This window comes from Clinocottus analis, unplaced genomic scaffold (assembly GCF_023055335.1).
Source record: "Clinocottus analis isolate CAN_PGR_092001 unplaced genomic scaffold, fCliAna1.0.p SCAF_21, whole genome shotgun sequence".
In the NCBI taxonomy this organism is placed as follows: Eukaryota; Metazoa; Chordata; class Actinopteri; order Perciformes; family Cottidae; genus Clinocottus; species Clinocottus analis.
Genome location: NW_027175943.1, coordinates 9,735,446 through 9,754,409, shown reverse-complemented (window position 1 = coordinate 9,754,409; position 18,964 = coordinate 9,735,446). Strand labels below are relative to the sequence as shown.

Genomic DNA, 18,964 nt, shown 5'->3' with positions numbered 1-18,964 from the left:
TCAGCAAGTCTCACACTGCTGGCCCTACTTCATCCCCCCGGGATACTTTAGCTCCCAATGCTCACTGTTGTTTGCCCACATTGTGCTTTGAGACTTTAAAAAAAATCACATGGTGGACATAGGTTAACGAGACATGAGCTGTAATTGCACGTAGAACATGTGTTAATGAACAAGATGATCTTTGTGAATCATATTTAAAGACCAATTTTATTACAGGATGCAATGGGCAACTGTCGAAGTGACTCCCAGCTGGGCACCAAAACATCTCAAATTCCCTGTTGCGATTGGTAAGTTCATTATTAGTTGTAACTTTCTTTGAGAATAGGCCTATGGTTAGCTTACGACAGCAAAACATGAACTGCCATGATCAAAGCCTAACGTGCATGTTGAGCCCATGTTTTAAAATACCTTCATAATTTCAGCTCTGCTTGAATTGTGCACATTGTGTTAAATATTGTGGAAGCTCATTTCCCCCCAGTAATCTGGCAACGAGTCAATGTATTGAAACCAACACGCTTTTGTTTTCTCTAGCTCTCATTTTTATTTTGAAAGTACTGATGCCTAATTTCCGGTGTTTTCCTGGCTCACCGCGTGGCTCTTGACGCAGCTCGGTGAGGCGCTGTAGGACGACTGGATAACGGGAACCGAGAAGGGGGACAGGAGCAAAACGCGTCAGTCTGACAGACATAGACGGGGTGCTATTGTATAACACGGGCCTTCACTCTTTTCCCCCACTTCAGGCTTTGCAGGAGGAGCGGCTGCTCTCCGGTTATTCTCCTGTTTTCTTTCTCTTTCACCGCGGAGGGAGAGACAGAGCGCTGCAGCGGGGCTCGGTGTTGCATCGGCTGCTGGCGGAGGACCCGCACATGTCTGCGCGGTGAGGGAGCGCTTGTTTCCCCGCCCTGATACGGTTGGAGGACGGCAGCAAGAGGAGGAGGAGGAGGAGGAGGAGGAGGAGATTGTTCGGAGGGATTGAAACCGCGACGAAAACAACATTTTAAACCTTGGAGAGAGAACAAAAATAACGAATAAGCAGGTGCGGCCGTTTGGAGGGTCGAAAGAGGATCCGTTAAAGAACAGCGAGAAGGACAACAGTGATGCGGCAGCCGAGGTGGGCCCAGATTGATGATTTTATGATATCATCACCTACCACCAGGACCGATCACTGATTCTATCGATAAGGAGCATATTCGAGGAGAATACGCTATAAACTGACCTTGGTTCCGTTTGTTGTTGTTTTTTTTAGCTGGATAATCAGGAGGGGGTAATCTGCATTTGATTACAGCAGTTTTCTTTACGTGAGGAGCTCCGTTCTAGAAATACATTTCCAAATTTAGGCCGATGACTTAGTCTGTGTGTGTGACGCCAATACAGCAGCAGAGAGGCGTGTGTGTGTGTGTGTGTGTGTGTGTGCGTGTGTGTGCGTGTGTGTGTGTGTGTGTGTGTGTGTGTGTGTGTGTGTGTGTGCGTGTGTGTATGTGAGAGAGGAGACGCGCCTGTCTGAGCATCATCTGGTAGCTGCACAGGCTACTCCTCCACGGGGATGATACACAAGCGACTTTTCATCTTGTGCTTGAAATAAACAGAAGACTCGGGGATGACGATGATGATGCTGATGCTGCCGCTGCCATTTCCTGTCCGGCTCTGATAGAGACAGCGAGGCGCACAGCACAGCACGGGACTGGACTTCCAGAAAATCTCTCTCCTCAGCTCTCCTCCGCCTCTGCACCTTCTCCCCCTTTATCTTCCCACTCCCCTCTCTCCTGCTCTTCCTCCTCCACCCCGCTGCATCTATTCATTCTGATCAATTAATAATTCGCGTGTGATTCAGAAAAAAACACCCACTCCTTCATCCTTTCCTCCATTTACTACATCCTCCCAAGCGCCCTTTACGCACTCACACGCGCAAAGGCACGCGCCACCACCACCGCCATCTACAGCCATCATGGAGACGACCAAGCTGCCTCCGACCAGCCCGTCCTCACCGACGACCAGCTTCTCAGTGCCGTCCGCGGAGAAGGTGGACGGCTTCCCGCGGAGGTCGATGCGCAGAGCCCGACAGAGGAGGTCCCACAGCTCGTCCCAGTTCCGCTACCAGAGCTCCCAGGTGGAGCTCACCCCACTGCCCCTGCTCAAAGGTGAGGCACTGCAGCCCCGGGCCAATGTGTTATAGCGAAAGGCCCGTCAGGGGAGAAAGAGTTCAACAAGGTCACCATCAACTCACTGTTCTCACTATATGTCTTCCTGGTTTAAACACCTCGGGATGAAAGTGAAGGCCATCGCCTGACTTTACACAAGACACCAGTTGATCACTACTATGGGGAAGGTTTTTGTATTTTCCCTTTGAGAGGCGTCCAGTACATATTGTCCTCTGTCCTTGTCCTTCCTAACTCACTGAGGTGATAGCTTTGATTTATTATCTGATGGGAGCCGGTCTGGTTTATGTTTCTTTTAATGGCTTGTTGTTGGAATTGTTGCAATTGGAATTGTTGCAACATACAATTAGTTTCATAAATAATTAAACATTTGTCAGTGAAATTACAGAAAAGAGGAAAACAAGTCCATCCACAGGCCCAACTCAAAATAAATTCAGTTTTTAATTGAAAACTGAGAAATCACACAAATCCTTAAGAGCTGAAATCGGTGAATGTTATCACAACTTTTTTTTAAAATACATTTTCTGTCACTCAACTAATCCGTTATTGAAATAATATATTCTGCACCCTCTAATATTTGGATAATATTGATATTTGTTTATTGTTGAAGCAGAAGATGAAAAGAAATATAACTACACAATGACATTGTAGACGGCTTGACAAAGTTAGTAATTTTTTAAAAGAGAAAATATGGTTTAAACTGGGGCTAAGGGAAAGTTTGACAAAATGTTCAAGTTCAATTTCACGAATGCATCGTCACTGAGCTCGATGTCGACCACAAACATCAGCTGGTCTCTGTGATTGGGAAATGGAAGAAGCATCTCACCATTACGGGGCCTTTCTCCCTGTCAGACCACGGCCTGTCTTAATTGCCTCATTAGATGAACCTCAAACAAAAACTCACAGAGGACACAATATACTCGTTGATTTTGTGGCTTTGTGTATGTATCCTGACATCCCTCATAAAGGCAGTCAGAAGTACACTATTTGCAGGTCTGTTGTTGCTGTATAGCTCTAATCCCAGAGCTGCTGTTACCACACAGAGATCACTTTGATCTATGGGAGCTCGTTCAATAACCTCTCACAGTGGAGGCTGGAGACTGGAAAGCAATGGAGCCCATTTGCTTTTATTTTCAATATAGTGCTGTCTCCTATAGGCCCACATACTCAACCCGCAGACGGGTCTGGGTGGGGTTCGGTGTGATACACTGAGAAAAAGATGATGTAAGTATGTTGTAATTGGCAGAACATTTTGTAATCGATCTTGGTCAATTTGTTAAGCAACATTTTCTGGTTCCAGCTTTTTAAATGTGAAGATTTTCCGGTTGTCTCGGTTTAATACAGCTTTAGATTGAATATCTGAAGGGTTTCAAGAGAACAAAAAACGTTGTCGCCTCAAACTCAAGGTACTCAGGGTATGACACATGCATCCATATTCAACACGATAGTTAGTTGCGGCCCGAGAGTAAATATCAGCATTTGTAGTGGACGAAAAAAGCCACACAATTTGGTTTTGATTGAAGAGATGACACACTCTTCCTCATACAAATTAAAAGTTTAATTCTTGAGAACCCTTTAACTCCAAACACAGGCTTTGCTGCAATGGCTTCACTTGGTCTGGTTAGTGGCTAAACGTTGGCTAATTTTAGCAAACTTGATGTCGTTGTGTATCTAAGAGCTGTTCAATTCATGTGCTACTGTCCTGTAACGTGCAGCTGCTTTGTAAGACTTTGTGATAAGACAGTGAATACATATCAGAGATGTCAAACCATATTTTTGTCCTTTTTCCCATGGTTCCCACAGTAAACAAAACCTATCCCTTCACATGACTCCCCCTTTTATAAATAGCTTTCATATCGCTTCCTATTCATCTTCACCTCATCCTCACCTTGCGTGTCTTCTGTCTCTTTCCGGGTCAACCTCGGTGCGTTGTAAGTCTTCATAGATGCCTCTAACCCCTCTTCATAAGGTTACTCCCCCTTTCACGTAGCCTGCAAACTCGTCCCATTAACCCTCAATAAAGAGGACACCTGTCTGCTTTCATAGGGCTGTGTGGATGTGTTTTTACACCTCATTTCACCATCTGCGACTTCCTCTCGGGCCCGTGAGCTGTGGGTGTGTGCAGCATGATGAAGGCAGGGCTTTTGTTGTGCTTTTACAACACCTTCGTCTCAGACCTCCCTGTGCATGCGTGCTGTGGCCTTCAAAGACTAAAGCCCCAGTTATCACATGGCTGCTGCACTGCTGCGGCATTGTTTCTGGATCCCCAGGAGGAACCGATAGTAAGATCCTGCAGCACCGGCGCAGGAGAACAGCCTGGCGAGGGGAAGTCTGTAACGGGCAGCATGTAGGCCAAGTGTAGGCAGACTTGTGGGTGTTTTTCTCTCAAGGGAATCACATTCCCATTGTTAATTTGAACTTCTCCTGCTGTTAACAAACGCCACGTCTCGTTCCCTTTAAGCCCCGAGCAAAGCTTGACTCTGGCTCGCAGTTTCAGGCTAAATGGGAAACAAAATAGACACAGAAAGACATATAAAAGACATACAACAATGAAGATGTGACTGGTGAATCTGTCCTCACATTGCCTTCTCATGAATATTTTTTGTTGTTTGATGTTGTGTTATAGACAACTACCAAAAAAAAAATAATTTCCAGCACAGCTACGATGGTTTGACAGCAGGGAATGCTTAAAACTACCAACAGGGAAAATTATATTAGTCTAAAAAAGAGCAAGAAGCTCAATTTTAGGACCAATTCAAACAAAAGCAATCAAAGAAGAAGCAGACATATGACGAGAAGTCGCAGCTTGCATCTTTCCAGATCTGTCATTAGCAGTGGGTGAAACAGATCAGCCTTTAAAAATAATGTTTCACAATGACAAGACAAGGCACAGAAGACATGTTTGTAGGACGAGCACACGAGGCAGGCTTATAGAAATTTGGAGGAACAAACACAAGTAGATTAATTGGTTGATAAATGTTCAGCTAAATGTAGTTGTTGCACTGAACCAACCAATACCAGAGCAGCAGTGATGGTCATGGCAGCCATTACATCCACGGATGTAGGGTGAAGGAGAAAGGCTTCCTTTAATCCATTTTACAGTGTATTCATGTTGGTCCACAGGCCTGCAGCAAACACAAGCACCGGCATTTCCCCCCTTTCTGTACACTGTGTTCTCGGACTAGAGCTAATTGTTGCATTTACCAGTATATACAGTTTTTTACTTAAAGGTGTATGTCATAAAAACACAGCATCCTTCTGATAAAAGCCCACCCCACGCTTCCTCGTAGTTCAGTAGGCATCCGGGTGTTTTTTTATTCTCAAGAGATCGATCACTTCCTTTGTCGCTGTCAGCAGTCGCTCCATTTAAATGATTATTGTTATTTTTTTTACCCACTGTCTAAATGGAGAGTTAATGTCCTGCTGAACATTTTTAGACAGATTCCCAAATGGGATGAGGATTCAGTCCCACAGAGACCCAAGACTCAACAAACTTAGTGTTTCTCTGCATGGGACCAAGGCAAATTACAATATTTAATATCTCTTATCATACAGTTACGCAAAAAGCATGCCTTTTCTTTCTTATCTCTCTACGCTAATTGTCACATTAAAGTCAAGCTGAAATAAAATATGCCTCTTTAACAATTTCAGATCACATTACCGGTCATTTTGCGCACCTCATTAACAATATATGGTAATGTATTTTTTTAATTCAATCAATGTCTTTGTATTTTTATATCAAATATCCAGTCATCTTATCTTTCTGGAAAACCAAATAAGAACAAAGATTACAAAAACTAGTACCAGCACATTTCAACCAATAATATCCCGACATCGGTCTTCAGTTCCACTGCAGCTCTCTATCTAACCAGAGAACAGGCTGTTAGCTCAGTGCTCCTCCCCAGCTGTGAGGCTCTCCCCCGGGGCCACAGACGGCGTCACAGTCAGGCTTCCCAGTCACGGATGTTGTGCTGTCGCTGGCAGTCTAACCAGACAAAGGTCACTCTCCCCAACATCCACTCAGCACATAAGCAAACTTATGATTAAGATGTATGTCTAGTTAGTACACTGAAGACAATTTGCAGTATCGATGCGTTTCTTTATTTAAACACAGATTAATCCAACTGTCTCTATCTGTAGCGACCAACGAGGCAGCACTACATTCAAGGTTTTGACCTTGAGATTCTGCACACTTGCTTCTTATAGCCCTCTATAGTTAATTTGTAGACTTTTCCACCCTTTTCCTTTTGATGCCCTCTGCACACACTGTGTGTTAAAATGCAAACTATATGACTCTTATCTGGGTAATGAAAAAACACACGTTACGTAGCCACTCGGCATGCGCCACAATCAGAATGTGATCTTCTTTGTTCGACCACTGGGCTTGCATTTTGATTTGACTTACAGTAAGTATGAGTCATGCAGGTGAAAATAAACTCTACGCAGTGTGCCTGTATCTGTAAAAAAGGGATCCACCTGAGAGATAAACTACGTCATCGGCCAGGACAGAGACATCATCACTCGAAGCAGAAATATACATGTAGACGTAGACCGTAACCGTAGAACTTAATAGTAAAAGCATCATAACTGTGTCAAGAAGTGTAATTACGTCACAATAAATAGAAACATCCCCACTGGGAATACACAAATTTATTGCAGTAGAAATATAAATGATCTGTCCAGCAAATTGCCACGATAATCCTTTATGTTATGAAAAGGTTTGACTTTTGTGGTTGCAGTAGGTCAATGGTTCTAATCTGAGCCGGGTGAGGATACAATCGTACAAAGTATTTATAAAGGCCCGACTGTGTGGTTGTGATTGTGTAAAGCTTGCATGTTTGCAGGGTGATCATGGGACACTTTCTGGTCTATCTTAAGATCTTGGGGGACAGTGTTGCTGGCAGCAGCCTTCCCAGCAGGAGCTCAGAGAGAAAACACAAAACAGACTTTTTGCTCGTATTGGGCCCGGCGGCGTTGCTCTGACGGCCTTCACCACTGAACAGTTTTACTCAGCTCACTTTGCGTTTTGAGACCACAGTGAATGGTATAGGTCGAAGCTCATGTGACAAAAGATACAGTACGTTACGGTCGTTCTACAAAGAGACATTCCCACGAATTTCAATTTTAAAAAAATAAGGGGCATTAGCAAACATGCGTTTGTATTTTGGAAGTCACAAGATGAGGCTATTCCTGTAAACTGTCACAAGAGGCTCTAGTTTTTTTCAGTTAAAAAAATATATAATTTGTCGGGCACATGATCTGATCTGGAAATCGGCAGAAGATGATAAAACAAAATATGAATAGTCTAATTTTTTACCGCAGCAGTTTTTTCCAGTCAACTGTGTGTATTTCTTCTCATAAAAAATTGATACCAAGAGTTGTTTATTATTATTATTATCTCCCACCCCAATGTGAAAGCAGGAGAGCAGCAGGCCTAATTGCTGTTTTGAAAATGAATCAACATGCTCAGCTCCATTGCGTTCATCTGGGTGCTGAATCCTCAAAACACATCAGCAGAAAAATCATTAATAGGAAAGCACTCATATCAAGTAATTGATAGATAGATAGATGGATGTAAATGCAGACACCGTTCAGCGTGCAAACTAACACCAGCATTTGTAATTGCTATTTTAACCATGCAAAAGAAATATTCATAAAACAAAATAGCCATGCATGTTGGTTTCTATCCTTGAGGTTTCCATTAGCGGCTGCCAGCAGAAGTGGCTTTTCAAATGGCCGCTGAGTGGCTTCAAATGACTATGTGAGGCCTTAAGGGATGCTGTGTGAGCTTAGAAAGTGTTAAATCTCCCGTACCTGCACGAAACCCATCCTGCTGGTTGGCGTTAGCATTAAAGCATTTCTCAAAGCCACGAAACACCCTGCAGATATAAGACGAGCACTACAGACAATGTAATTGAATCAGGCTTTGTTGCACAGAGTAACAGATGGTGAGTTGAACCAGAGTGAGATAACAGGAAGATTTAAATGTTGTTATCGTGACATTTTAGGTAAAGTTGTAATGTGAAGCAGCAGTTTGTGTGCTAATACGCCCTGTTAAAAGCAGAAAGAATGATCGCTATTGCTGACCAGCAAGTATTTAATCTTTTGCATCCAGACATGTGTGTGATGGTGCTAATCAGCCCACTGGATGCTGTTCATCAGGTCAAAATGTGCTTTTGCAATCCTTCTGTTTCTATGGAATGAAGGGAAATGCATTTAAAATGCTCCCACTGCTGTTTGCAAAAGACACAAAAATAAACTACCGCTTGTGTTTCATAATCTACTGAAAAATGGGTCATTTTCATTGCTAACAATGAAAGGATTAGAAGGGAAACGTCAGACATGCCGTTATAAAATCTTCAGCACCATCTCATGAAATATAACAGGGTATATTCTTAAGGATATGTTGTATCAGCCTCGTAAGGGTTCAAAAAGACAATAAAGGAAGGTTTTAAATGGATAAAAAACAAGGCTGCACTGATGTCTGACAACTTTACTCATTTTTCTTAAACTATTATTTAATTGAGTAAGACAATTTCTTTGAAGTTTAAAATGAATCCTATTACAATTTCACTGTGCTGAGCAAAACACCTCTGGTATAAACTGTATTACCTGATTGTCCTCATTCGCAACCAACTATGATTACAGTGACATTTAACAAGCTAATTAGCTTAGAGTGCTATTGTGTTGCCAGGTCTGCGATTTTCCTGCCTGTTTTGCACATAGTTTACATAACAGATTAAGGTACATCAAATGAAAAAAGATAAACAAAAATATTTGGGGTTCGGTTTTGTTGCACAGACCTAGCAAAGCTGAGCTATATATGTGTTAGTTAGCGGTTAGGTTTTGCTAGACCAGTCCACCAACTAACCATGCCAGTTGTCGTGTCCCTACGCTAGTAAACCCCGCATATTTAGTCAAGATGGAAGAAGGAATTATGCTATTCCACTCTATGGCGTGATCAGTCTTTAGTTTTAGAAAAAAAGGAAATACTCGTGTTGAGAAATGCTAACAGTGCTAACTGTGTTCTGTCACAGTAACATGACGGTTAAAGCAAACAAACTTTGTTCGTTTGCTTTAACCGTCATGTTACTGTGACAGATATTATGGGATAGTGATGAATACTATGGTGCAACTGTTACAGGAGCACAGGTTGAGTCCAAAAAGTCAACAATATGATCCAGAAATGCAACAACATATAAATGTGGCATCATTAGCATGCTGGACCACATAAACAATGAGAACAATGTGTGGTAATGTAAAAGAGAAAACTATTGTAGGAGACTGTATGTGGCAACAGAAATGTACTGCAATCATAATGATTGATTTAGCCAAGTAGCTGCCTCTGATTATTAGCTCAGCATCTTTCAGGTGTATTCAACTGCTTAGATGTTATTTTTGTTGTTTATTCAGGCCACGGCATTATATATTACTTGTCAAACATGACATATTGCCTTGATCTCACATGATTTAGGTCACATATCAACCTGCATGGGAGGATATGTGTTTTCCTTTTTGTTTGTCCAACATGTGCGTCCACATTATAATAATGACTGTGCGGCAGGCTGTGTTTTATGTGTGCTGTTTACTGTAAAACATTCACCTTCTAACACAGATTGTATGTGGGAGATTGAATGACTCTGCGTGTGTGTGTGTGCATATGCATGTGTGTGTGTGCGCGTGTCTGTGCGCGTGTGTGTAAGGGAGAGGCCAGATGGATGGGCCTGGTATTGGGTTACAGAAGGCATGGAGTAGTTTTTGCTCTTTGGACGGTCTGAGATCAATTAAGAGCGAGAGTGAGGGAGAAAGTGAGTAGGGGTGATGAAAGAAATGGAGTGGATGAGCAAAGAGGAAATGACTGAACACTAAGTTGACAGGTGCAGGAGGAATAGTGGGAGGAGGAGAGACGGCGAGATAAAAAAGAAAAGAAAAGCAGAGGATATTGCTGGGGAGAGGATGTAATGAAACGGCCAGCGATGCAATAACCACAACAGCTGCTGTGTCACCGAAGAAAGAGTTGATTCTTAAAGGAATACGCTGATGCTCGGGCAAATAAGCACTCTGAGTGAATAACCACAAGTTTCACCTTGGTGGGCGTTCCATATTCAATCTGCTGTAGCGGTCAGTGCCGAGCTAAGTCAACAAAGAAAATCAATCAGTTTTTAAAGGAAATTATTGAGAAGGATTAGCAACGAATCCCAACCAGCTTTAAAGAAAGCACACTCAGACTTATTCAAGGACAAGATAGTGTGAGATAAATTTTTTTCCCGTTGCAGCAGTGTGGAAAGCACCAGTGCTGATGTATGCGCTGCACAGAAAACCAACACATTATTATTCAACAAGTGAGGGTTGCAAAGCTGCTAATCAAATGTTGAAGAAGTCTCCTGCCGGGATAACCGTCTCCCATATCTGTTTGCTAACTGTCTCCAATTTGTGTTTGCATTGCGCACAGCAAATATTGCTTTTAATATCTCAAAGTCAACCACACTCAAGGACAACTTGGACTTTTAGATAAAAAAGGTCCAGTAGCCCAAAGACCTGTGAAAAAGTTTGCTTGAGATTATTCTAACTGCTAAAATGTGTTTATTGTTAGTGAGTCAGGTAATTACACGATGAGTAAGCGACAGAAATTACAGACAACAGACCTTACACATATGAACACAGCATGTAACACACAGTCGGCCTCGGTTTTTATGCTGTGTGGTAGGAACGTGTCTTATTAGTGTCATTGGATTATTTACAGATGGGCTTAGTGCACCACTTAATCTTTTGCCATGACTTAGATATCTCTCACTGCCTTTGTTAAAGAGAGAATGATACTTTTCCGTCTATGAGCTCCATATAAAGATCACGTTTTGAAATCCACTGCCATTAAAATACAATGCTGTTAGCATAAGTCTCCAGATACAGTGGCAGTAGTTCCCTGTTTATCAGTAATGAGTTTCACTTTAATCATTCATGTTTTTCAGAAGGTAATTTGGAATCAAATCAAGCTTGTGAGGGTCCTTCATAGGAAGGATAAAACATTTTGGAGACTGTCATTATGATAATGTCTTCTTTTAAACTCAGAATGTGTGAGAGAATGTCAAGTGTTTCAGCCTAAATATTAGAAATAAAAGAGAATTTCTTTAAAGAAGCACAAACTTCCATCATCCCTGAATCCAGAGACATCATTCTTGTAATTTGAGCTGAAATTGATTTTGACCCTGCAAACGTCCCGTACCATTTACAATCAGCCTCCATCTTCGTCAAAATAATCTTTCACAAGAAATAGTCAAGGCAGCTCAAATTTAAGGTTTTTTTTTGCTTTTTAACCACATCCCACACACGTCAAGCAAAACAGAACACAAAAACAGCCCGATTGTCATTGTTGGCGAGATTGAGAAATTCCAGATCTAGATGAAGTTCATAATGTGAGGAATGGTTCCCACCAAACGGTGTGAAAATCTGTTCATAATTTGGTGCGATGTCAGACAGGCTAAGTGAGAGGAATAAAACATCCTCAGCAAAGAACACAAACATGTCAAAAGATGTGCTCATTCTTCATTATTCTGTCAGCAGGTTCAGGATTGATTACCATTAACAGACTGTAGATGTACAACTCTATTTACATGTTATATGCTAATACCCAGCCACTCTCATTACCTATTCCCAGTACCATCACCAAGTGACGACTTCCAAGTATTTCCTGCTCTAATTTAAAGCAGCAGGATGATTTGTCCTGTTCTTTCTGGGCAGGTCAATTGCTGTTTACTCTTCGGTGTTCTTGAAAATCTGAAGGGGTGGAGGTGGTCTAATCAGGCTTTTTTTGAATAGGCAAGATGATGTGTTGTACATGTTTCCTAGACAGTTTGTGATGAAGTGAATGTGTTATAAGGAGGATTAGATCACTTAGAGATGGACTTTAAGCGTCACTTAAACCCATTAAGGTGATATTTATACTGCCCTGACTTCTACATATAGCTGCTGCAGCTCCCTACTATCCCTGTGTCTTTCACTTGCTCTCCTTTCCCTACCTGCCTCTATCCCCTTCTATCGCTTCCTCCCCCCTCCCTCCCTACCCTCTCTTCCTCTCTGCGTCATCTGTGCATTGAGTATGAGTGTGTCTGCTGCATGTGTGAGTGCTTAATGACAGCGGTGCAGAGGCGGCTTGGATGGTGGCTAAAACAGAAACTGTCCTCCTCTCTGTCTCTCTATCTCACACACACACGCACATGCATGCAGGCACGCGCACACACACACACACACACACACACACACACACACACACACACACACACACACACACACACACACACACACGCACACACACATACACACACACACACACACGCACATACACAAACAATCAGCTACAAACAGAATAACTGTTATTTAAAGACTTGAGCTGTACTCGCTCATTTGAGAAAAAAAGAGAAAGAAAAAGCCTTGGAGAGATTGATGGGTGGAGTAGACCAAGGGAAAGATGGAGGGAGTGCACAGAGAGATAGAGAGTGAGAGAAGAAAAGAAGGGAGGCACCCTAATGATGGAAAGATGAGAGAGAGGCAGGAGGACGAGGGGGATGATGTCATCTTTTAACCCTGTACTGCTCCTCTTACCTCCCTCCTGGTTCCTCCCCAGATTCTTCCTCGTCTCCTCTCCCTTTCCAGCAGCACTATATTTAGATGTGTGCAGCTGTGTGTGTGTGTGTGTGTGTGTGTGTGTGTGTGTGTTGATGCTGTTGCAGGGTGCTTGGCACTGCTCATTCTTACATATGTGCTCCTTTCACTAAGCCCACCCACCCCTCTCCCTGCTCTTGCTCTCACTGCCTTTTCTACGTCACGTGCTATCTTTGCCCACACCATGCATCACGCTGACGTTTTTAAGATTTAAATATTGTTTTTTTTACCAGCATCTTCGTCCTTTGTTTATTCAAAGATATGCCTTTCTTTCCTTGTTGTCAGCAGAGCCCATGAAAAAACAACAATGAATTGATCCCACAAACAAAAGTGTGGCACAAGAGTCTTTTCACACAATTCCTTTTCCAAAACATACCAATGAGCCACTGTTTCACTGCGTGGCATATTCATTCGTTACAATTAACATGGGCAGTGTAGTTTATTCATGAGTTTATTTTGACTAAATACCACACACTGTCCTGCTGCTGCAAATATTGCTTGTGCACCAAATGTGTTTTTATCCGCCACTGAACATAGTTCCAACAAATGCATTATTTACTCCTTTTGGAGTGTTGTTTCCTACAAAACTACAGTGCCTAGCTTTTATAGGAAATTAATTACACTTAAAAAAACAAGTTTATGTCTTCAGGACCCAATGGGCTGGGGGCTGAGTGGTTCATCTTGTGCAGTACAGCTTAATAGAGATTCAAAGGCCTGGGGAAGTGGGAACGTGGCTGAAAGGTGCAGAGAGGCAGAATGGGAAAGAATAAACACAGCTGAGGACAGATGTGGAGCGCATTTCTCATTAGACACCACTGAATGTCTGGTAATTTAATGTTTCATGATACAGCATTCCTCAGTATCAGCATTGTTAAAAGTGATCCAGTACCTTTCTAGACTGCATACAGCATGTGAGCTGACTACCTGTGTCCTCTTGGACTTGAAGCAATGTGAAAAAGGTCTATTTTACTTTTTCAAATTGTTTTTGTATTGCAGTATTTGTGATTTTGGACTGTTAATCGCTGTATTTCTTTTATTGTTACAACATTCTTTTCATTTTTTTGTAATTGCTTTTTTTCCTACTAACGGCTTCTTTTGCCCCCCAGCCATCCAAGGAGAGGAAATCTATACCAATAAACATGACTTGAGGTGAAGGATAAACCTTTGCTGACACCTGAGAACAAACAATTTGAATTATTTGGCCTTCAATAAATAAAACAACCTTTGGTACTTTTTTCAGTACGTCTCACCAGAATCAACACCTATAAATTGCTTCAGTAAAGACATTATTATTTTTCCATTTTAAAAACTTACTATAAAGCCTAGTATACTTCGTAAGAGGGGGAAAAAAAGACAAAAACTGGTAAATGAATCAATCTTTGTGCATGTGGATTTTGAAAAGATCCTTTATCTGTACAGCATGAAGAACAACAGGAACATAAAAGAAGAGTAATACAAAGCTTGAGGCACTGAAAACTTACTCTAAAATAGAAAAGAAAAAGTAAGTGTAATTGCTTTTCTCACTGACTGGTTTAATATGCTTTTTATAATTGTGGTAATGTAACTTTAATAATGCTGTGCCATGTTGATGATCTGTGTTTTAATCTCAAGGGACTTTCTGAGTTAATAAGGTTGAAATAAATAAAGAAGTTAAATTAAACGACGTGCATTTAATGTTGGGATTGTATAGTCACAGCGAGGCTTGTTACCCATTCAAAAATACATTTGGACTGTCAGAAACATGAATATAGCTCGTAAATGACTCGTGATGATTAAGATCTTAGTTAGAACTCTAATCACTGCACTGACATGATATTAAAAGCTGCCTTGAATGAATGGGTCTGGAGCGACTTGCGCTGACCTAATAATAGCATCGCGAAGAGGAAAACTAAAATCCACCTCGCTCAGTATCTCCTCAGTTTGGTTTCTGTGCTGCATCATTGTGCACTGAGTTTGTTTTCTGATTTTATTTCTTGCATTTTCTACACTTGCTACACATGAGCATAGTGATTGGGGTAATACTAGCAGCCAGTTTAGCAAACTCCGACAAACAAAATTTGTTTTTAGCCCATTTGCTTTGCTATAAATTATGGGGCTCTTTCTGTGCCTTTCATCTCCCGACACTTAAAAAAAAAAATCTTTCGAATATCTTTTCCTTTTCTCTCTCCCACACTTCCTCTCACATGACCCACCATGTCGCTTTCTCGCCTCTCATCTCACTCTCGGTCTCCCAAACCCACATACATGCTTTTTTCTTTCCCTCCGTCTTTTCACCTCACTCTGTACCTTTTTTTCTCAGTCCCAGCACGGCACATCTTCATACAATTACTCTCCATTAAAAATGGATTAGGTTTCACCTTCACAGTCTGTCTACAGGGGGAAGAAACAGGAGGGAGTGGACAGCACAAACGGGGGCTCTGAGAAATCAGGAGAGAAGGATGAAGAGATAGAAAGATTAGGAAGGGGCATATTAGGAAGGGAGAGAAGTGGAGAAACGGAGGGAGGCGGAGGAGCGATCAAGAGTCAGGAGGATGAAAAGACTAAAGAAGCAGCAACCTCAAACCAGCCAAGAGCGAAATATACAGAAGCGCCGCCTCGCTAATTTAGACTCACATTTGTTCCCGAAGCAAAGGCAGAATAAATAGTTCTTCCTCTTAAACTTTTCACACTTCTTTTTTGTGTCCAATAGTCCAACAAATTGTGTGAACTTGTCTGTACACGTCTGTCCAGTCAATAAGAAGTGGCTGCAATTCAAGAACAAATTGAACGCTCAGTACAGCTCAACGATGTCATCAGGATGTAAAATGGGGAAAAAATAAAGGCCAGCCCTATTCTGAGCTTTTATACACAAACAACACACAATTGTTAAAAAGAAACCAGGAAAAATTCAAAGAACTTGCCTGAATAAAGGACAATCTTAATTTAAACGTAATTTAACTCTAATCCATAATGTTGCAAGTAAACAATTTTGTGTTTAAGTTTTTTAAGTGTTTCCATATTACCAACCTGGGACTTCATCAAACAGCAGTTTAGTAGTTTTGTCAAATAAACCTAAAATAAATCCTCTAAGAATACAGACACTCAGTCCCGTCCTCATCTGAAGTATGGAAGGCGTAGTTGGTCATAATTGATAGAATAAAGGCCACTTTCTGAAGAATGTGTCTCGAGCAAAGGGCAGTACTGTTGTACAGCTTTGTGCCAAAGGGAGCAGATGGTCATGGTGTGCCCACAAGAGGTGAGTGAGGGGGTCTGGGACTGGAAAAGCTCCAGTCTGCTCCCCTTACTCCTCCTGAGTTTCCCACCTGGGGGTTAAGAAGGGTTAAATCTAATCTGCTGTGTCTGTGTGTGAGTGTGAGTTTTGGATCATCCTCAGATAGTCTAGACTGCTTCCCAGTCATCAGTAATTCTGTATTTTTTCCTCTGACAGACTGATTATATGTTCAAGGGTTAGTTGTAAGTACAATGAGGAACCATTAAATCCAATACACCAGTGGAGTTGAGTTTCTTGCTCAGAAAGGAGTCCATGCTCGTCTAACTCTCCGGTTCTTATGAGGGTGACGTTAGTGGTTGTTTTGGATTGATTTAAATGTGGCTGATGTCTCTAATCAAGTGGTGGCAGAGCTTTTCTTAGTCCTTATAATTTTGAATACAACCACCACTGTCCACACCCTGCTATGAGTTCAACCCGACACAGAGTCTCAGGTCTATCCGTCAGGCTCAGCCGGATGTAAAAATCAAGTTATTGATCTCTGTAAGTTCACTAAGGTCAGCCAGACATTTCCTAGACTATCTACATACAGTCTGGAACACCTGTGACACTCAAAAACCTTTTCAAAGAGGATCCTATATATATTATTATTCATATACTTATATTTCACCTTATGTAAATGTCCTATTTTACTGTTCCGACCAAACCTCACATACATCTCACTTATAGGAATCTAAACTTTGGATATTTCACTGCATGCTATTTTAGCTCTCGAGTCATCAATCATCTGCTTACTCAGAAAAAGAACCAAGCATTCCCATTTGGTTGCTGTCAAAGCCTGCAAACCCTCTGCTCCTTTCTTTTCCTCTTTTTCTTTTTTCTTTTACTTTTTGCATGATGCTTTACAGGCTGAGCTGCTCAGTTCTCACACCCCTCAGGCCTGTGGAATCAATTTAAAACTCACTGCGTGTGTTCAGTAATCCGTGGGTATCATCCACTTTCTCTACATCTGAGAAAAGTGGTGTTTCTTTTTTGGTAGTGCAAGGTTTTAATCTGACGGCCGGCAGCAGGCCGTTTCATTGTGACGAACAAGTCTGGAGAACGAATCTGACAGGTAATAGGACTGAGATGCAACACAGTCCTCGAGAGGAAGGTGTGTGTGTGGACAAGTGTTTGTGTGTGTGTGTGTGTGTGGGTGTGTACAAATGTGTTTGTGGAGTAATAGTCTGCTCTCTTTCCCTCATTACGTTGCAGGGAAGATGTAGCCCGTGGAATATATCTCTGTGTACTCCAACACACCCACTTTGTCAAACTATTCACTACCAAACACAAAGCGCCTTTCAGGAACGCCATTGGATAAGTTTGAGCTGCCTTTTTTTTTTTTTAGTTTGTATTGTCCTTTAACCTATTTGTCTAACATGTCTCTATCTCTCTCTTTCTTTCCTTCATCCTCCCTCTCAATCACCCAGACGCCCCGGTGGCAGAGTTACACGACCTGTTCTGTAAGAAGCTGCAGCAGTGCTGCGTGCTGTTTGATTTCCTGGACTGCGTGGCTGACCTGAAGGGGAAGGAGATCAAACGTGCGGCGCTCAACGAGCTGGTGGAGAGCGTGGCCACGAGCAGAGGAGTCCTCATAGAGCCCTTGTACCCAGAGGCTATAAAGATGGTAGGAGGGGAGGTTAGGGGTAGAAACAATGGACTATAGGGGATGGATGAAAGAATAGAAATGCAAAAAAGCAACATTTTGGCACATACAGTGACAAACAATCATCAATGTAGATGAGCAAATGAAGTAAAGAAAGCCAGAAAAACATGTACATGGGTCACCAGAGGCTATCCACAGAGGTGGCAAGGAAAGGAGAAAGGAAGTGAAAGGCAGAGAGACACAGGGAGGAAAGGAAATATAGAAAATATAACATTTGCAATAAGGGTTAAGTAGTAGAGGGTTAAGCAGTAGAGGGATGGACAGGAATAGAGTGGACACCAACACAAAGACCCAGAGGTCCCAGATGATAGAAAGAGGAGAAAAGGAAAAAGGGATCGAGGAAAGAAGATAAAGCGAGCAGAGGATATAGCTTATGTTATGCAGTCACGGTACCCAGAGGATATGAAAATGCTGATAGAGCTGAATGGAATGAGAGGAAAGTAGGCAAAGGCTTTAATGTGAAAAAAAAAACACTTGGATATTTCATACAAAGTTTCTAATAAGTGCTTAGGTTAGACTACAAGTGTAATGCAACAGAATACATGTAATACAGGAGTAGTAGGAGGCGACGAAAGAAACCAGATGACCCAGATGATGTTTCTCAAACGTAGAATTGTTGTGGAACTTTAGTCCAATTATAGTTATGGTTTTAACTCTTTTTTTTAATCCGAGTGAGGTTCACATGGTCATGGGAAATGGGCTAATATCCTCCTGCAGGGAGAAGTATTACTAATGCAAACAGAAGTGTGGAGAGGGGGGAAGAACGGAAAAGCAAATCATTCTGAATTGGGGAGTTGAGATTTACCACATTTGCTTTTTGCCGTGCAGTTTATGCACTAAATGGCCAGTGGAAATGCTCGCGTTGAATAAATCATGACTTTGAGAGCAGTCAGTTTGCCCCAGTGGAAAGCATCAAACATAGACGAAAATAGCTGACGTTATTTTTTTGTTATTGATTTAGTTGATAGTAACCCTCTTAATTGTCCCTTTAATGCAAGACTCTTACAATTTGAATGATAACTGACATTCATCAGACATTTTACTGGGAGCTAATTTGGTGTGAAGTGACGCAAATCTGTGATGTGCATCATGTTGAATAATCTGCATGATGAAGTCGAGGAATCACAGGATGTCTTTGTCAGAGCTGTTGTTTTACCAAGACTCATAGACCTATTTTTGGGAAAATACAACTATTATATCACCTTGTTTTCATGTCAAGGATATCTATAACGTAAC

The 18,964-nt window shown here is 41.8% G+C and overlaps 1 protein-coding gene across 1 annotated transcript in view; it reads left to right on the top strand.

Annotated features, from left to right (window-relative positions):
- Positions 1 to 629: 629 nt before the first annotated feature.
- ppp2r5b (protein phosphatase 2, regulatory subunit B', beta) overlaps positions 630 to 18,964 on the top strand; it is a 31,039-nt gene continuing 12,704 nt past the window's right edge. The window contains exons 1-2 of the mRNA XM_068587347.1: positions 630 to 2,138; positions 17,493 to 17,689. Of these exons, the coding sequence (XP_068443448.1) occupies positions 1,946 to 2,138; positions 17,493 to 17,689 (390 nt within the window). The 5' untranslated portion in view covers positions 630 to 1,945. The remainder of the gene's footprint in view (positions 2,139 to 17,492; positions 17,690 to 18,964) is intronic.